Source organism: Homarus americanus, unplaced genomic scaffold, assembly GCF_018991925.1.
Source record: "Homarus americanus isolate GMGI-L3 unplaced genomic scaffold, GMGI_Hamer_2.0 scaffold16430, whole genome shotgun sequence".
NCBI lineage: Eukaryota > Metazoa > Arthropoda > Malacostraca > Decapoda > Nephropidae > Homarus > Homarus americanus.
In genome coordinates, this window is record NW_024729259.1 from 7,117,324 (window position 1) to 7,121,871 (window position 4,548).

The window sequence follows — 4,548 nt, forward strand, 5'->3', positions numbered from 1 at the left end:
GTGATTAAGACCAATTAGATAATGTAAAACTTTCATTATATGTGCTGGTAATTTGTGGAATATCAGGTCGAAGGAATTATTCTCAAAATTTATTCCAGTTTATGGTGGTGATGATTATGAAATACATGAACACATCAATTGTCTGTTCATGATGGGCTTGAGGTAAATTAAGCACACGGCCCACATACTTTCATCATGTGGGTTGTGTTTTTTTTTATGTTGGATATGCAGGAGCTGAGAAACGTCACGTGAGTCTTATTTAGCCATCAGCTGTCACCCTAACGCAACTGAGTGACAACTATTGGCTGGCAGGAAAGACAGGGAGGCTTCATCACCTTCTGTAGCTACACGTATCAACACCCTCACTACACACGTTACTGATCGACACTTAACCTGATAATATTGTATAAAATAACGTGGTGAAATTTTGTAAAGCAGAAATTAAAACAAGTCACCAATACCTACCGGAACTAGTAGACTCTCTTAAGATATCATTGTGTTGTGTTTCTCGATTCAGTGAAACTCTGCTTTAATTACTAATTATGGAACACAAGAGACAGACACAAACTACCGTCGACCGATGTTCTTCTTCAGTCAAGTGGTAAGTGTATTTTAAAGGCGACCGCACGACCAGTCCTCCTCCCTCTGTGATACATGTTGATGAGCTGGAAATGGCCGGCCCGTCCTCCTCACACTGGGCCGTCCCCCTCACACTGGGCCGTCCCCCTCACACTGGGCCGTCCCCCTCACACTGGGCCGCCCCCCCCTCACACTGGGCCGCCCCCCTCACACTGGGCCGCCCCCCTCACACACTGGGCCGCCCTCACACTGGGCCGCCCCCTCACACTCCGCCTCACACTGGGCTGCCCTCACACTGGGCTGCCCTCACACTGGGCTGCCTCACACTGGGCCGCCCCTCACACTGGGCTGCCCCCACACTGGGCTGCCTCACACTGGGGCCGCCCCCACACTGGGCTGCCTCACACTGGGCTGCCCCTACACTGGGCCGTCTCACACTGGGCTGCCCCCACACTGGGCTGCTGCCTCACACTGGGCTGCCCTCACACTGGGCTGCCCTCACACTGGGCTGCCTCACACTGGGCTGCCCCTCACACTGGGCTGCCCCTCACACTGGGCCGTCCCCCTCACACTGGGCCGTCCCCCTCACACTGGGCCGTCCCCCTCACACTGGGCCGTCCCCCTCACACTATTACTACATCGTGTACCCGAAGAAATTGACCTTATAACATGACAGTACTTTTATATATTAAATGAATAAAATTTATAAATGAAATAAAGTTGTAAATTAAAGTGTATAATATGTTAAATACTTCTGATAACTGCTCTATCTAATGCTTTCGACTTGGGGCATGAGGGAGGGTAAAGGAGCTTGTTAGTTAGTGGTTATCATCTGCGTGTGGCAATACATTCTGAGTTATGACAAATATTATCCTCAACTTTTTCTTTGCAGTATTAAGAAAATAACACGAGACATACACACGGTCTTTATACTGGAGTTATATACTGTACACAACTGACTAATACTATTAAGTTAAATTCTTCTCGTTATATTTAATCGGGGAGTCCACCTTTGTGTTGTAGCTTATATTAGAAGGTCAGGTGTGTATTTAGGAGGACTAGAGTGAGTGGAGGCACCTGTGTGAATCCGGGACCAGGTATCATCAGGCAACAGACTCAGGGGCCGTGTGACTCGCCCGGCGCCGGAAACACGAGGAGTCAGTGTAGCTAGCGTTCAGTGGCCGGCCCCTGTAGTTGACGGCCATCACTCTGTTGAGCATTAATAATAATAATGACCCGCTGTGTAACTCCTCTTATAAGTAATATATTTTTCCGTTATCTTTCTGAACATAGTATTTTTATGTTGACTATTTGTAACGTTGTTGAGTATTTATTGTTATGTTAACTGAGTGGATTACATGTTATTCCATCTTCCGTAATCCTGAAGCTTTAAAGTAATATGGTCATGATGTTTATTTAGTAATTTTAATGTTAAATGTTTCCCTATTATTATGATTTATTGATTCTATGACAGGAAGGTAAACTAGGAAGTAGAGAAACAAGTGAGACCTACAGGTGTCTGGTAAGTGTGTACGATACTTGTGTTAGTTAAATAGTACTGAGGAACGCGTCTGTGTGGTGTCTGCTCTCTCTTATACATCAGTTCGAAATTCAGATATTTATTATTTTGTATAGTACATTTATACGTGTTTAGTGATATGTAGGTTGTAGTTGTAGATGTGTGAAACATATATCCAAAGTATAACTACGGTGTTGGCTGGGGTGAGCTCACAGGATGGCGAGGTGTCTGGTTCAAGCACGGTGCGTGATGCACGGGTGAACCAAAAGCTTATCCTTGACGCTTATCATGCACGCCCTTGATCGTGTTGCTGGGGGCGTGTGCTCAAGCTCGTCACAGCAGGGAAGCGTGGACACCACCTGGCCACGGAGGGAAGGGCTACCCCACCACCTGGTTACAGCAGGGAGGCCTGTGCACCACAGGAAGGTGTGGTGGTGAGTCAGCAACACAATGGTGGGAACAGTGGCGCCTGATTACCCTTACCTTGGTCCACCTGCCTTACCTGCCGTCCCTCACCAAACTGCTGCCCTTGACCAAACTACCGTCCCTCACTGTAAACTACCGTCCCTCACTATAAACTACCGTCCCTCACTGTAAACTACCGTCCCTCACTGTAAACTACCGTCCCTCACTACAAACTACCGTCCCTCACTATAAACTACCGTCCCTCACTATAAACTACCGTCCCTCACTATAAACTACCGTCCCTCACTATAAACTACCATCCCTCACTGTAAACTACCGTCCCTCACTGTAAACTACCGTCCACTGTAAACTACCGTCCTCAATCTACCGTCCTCACTGTAAACTACCGTCCCTCACTAAACCACTGTCCCTCACTAAACCCCTCCCTCTCATAAACTACCGTCCCTCACTATAAACTACCGTCCCACTATAAACTACCGTCCTCACTATAAACTACCGTCCCTCACTAAACTACCGTCCCTCACTATAAACTACCGTCCCTCACTATAAACTACCATCCCTCACTGTAAACTACCATCCCTCACTGTAAACTACCGTCCCTCACTATAAACTACCGTCCTCACTATAAACTACCGTCCCTCACTATAAACTACCGTCCCTCACTATAAACTACCGTCCTCACTATAAACTACCGTCCTCACTGTAAACTACCGTCACTGTCCCTCCTTAAACTACTGTCCCCACACGACCCTCCAAATAAACTATCGACACCCAGGGCCATAAATACAACAGGCCCAAATGTGGAGTCGTTTATTAACTCCCGTCGCTTTTTCTTAAGGGTAATTGAGACTACAGATGAATGGGGAAACTTTCTGATGGTAATTTAATACTCTCTCTCTCTCTCTCTCTCTCTCTCTCTCTCTCATATCGCTTCGTACATTAATGAGGTCTGGAAGGAGAGGAGGGTGAGTGCTTTGGAGAGTGGCAAAAATAGGGTTTGTAGAGAGGAAGGGGTTGCTGCTACTCACCACAACAACAACTACATACAACTTTCATAACAACAATAACCATTACCTCGTCGCCCATTCATCTATATTCATATGTTCATGTATATCTATGAATGTCAGTGTATATTTCATGTATAATTCCCAAACCTTTTTATCATGTAATCTTCTGGAATTTTAACCTATTAGTGATAATTAACATTACATTCAGGTATGTATGTATGTATGTATGTATGTATGTATGTATGTATGTATGGATGGATGGATGGATGGATGGATGGATGGATGGATGGATGGATGGATGGATGGATGGATGGATGTAACATTTTAATATTTTAATTATAGTCTTTAACCTTTACACATAATACCTATCATCAAACAAATATAATGTATATTTCGTAATACCTGTGTACTGGATAATATACATATAGTTTAATTTACATATTGTGTTACCGCTAGGGGAAAAAAATCAAGAATTATAACTTTCATCCCAAAGGTATTTATAATTTTTTGTAGATATTTTTATACAGTAATATCAATATATATCTTTGGGTATTTTTCCTGACCTGACCAGACCTGACCTGACCTGACCTGACCTATATCATCAGTCGCATTATATTTATACTTAGAGCAATTTTGTCTTTTACGATTAGATTTTATGTGAGTACGTGGGTGGGTGGGTGGGTGAGGGAGAGGCAGGGAGTGGGGTGAAGCAAAGGTGAGGTAAGGGTGAGGCGAGTGAGGAAAGGGAGAGGTGAGCATTAGTTAGTCGTGGAACGTCAACATCAGTAGAGAAGTGGCAGAGGCCTGTCAGTCAGGAGTAGGTGTGTGTGTGTGTGTGTGTGTGTGTGTGTGTGTGTGCGTGTGTGTGTGTGTGTGTGTGTGTGTTAATTTCAGAGAAATTTGTTTGTTGCTCCTGGAAATATTTTTTTATTGTATTACATAAATGTTATTTTAGCTTCCCAGGATTTGTTTATTTGTTGATTTATATTTTGTGGTGTTCTTAGTATTTTGTTTTTC

General features: G+C 44.3%; 1 protein-coding gene across 1 annotated transcript; it reads left to right on the top strand.

The window, feature by feature from the left end:
• The first annotated feature begins 671 nt into the window (after window positions 1–671).
• On the top strand, window positions 672–1,247 carry LOC121866554 (protein TRACHEARY ELEMENT DIFFERENTIATION-RELATED 7A-like). The gene has a single exon (XM_042366321.1). It carries the CDS (start codon window positions 672–674, stop codon window positions 1,245–1,247), a length of 576 nt encoding a protein of 191 aa, XP_042222255.1.
• Window positions 1,248–4,548: the final 3,301 nt, after the last annotated feature.

Bases quoted from the DNA above. Each gene is read 5' to 3' on its own strand.
- LOC121866554 (XM_042366321.1), top strand. From the start codon at position 672: ATGGCCGGCCCGTCCTCCTCACACTGGGCCGTCCCCCTCACACTGGGC.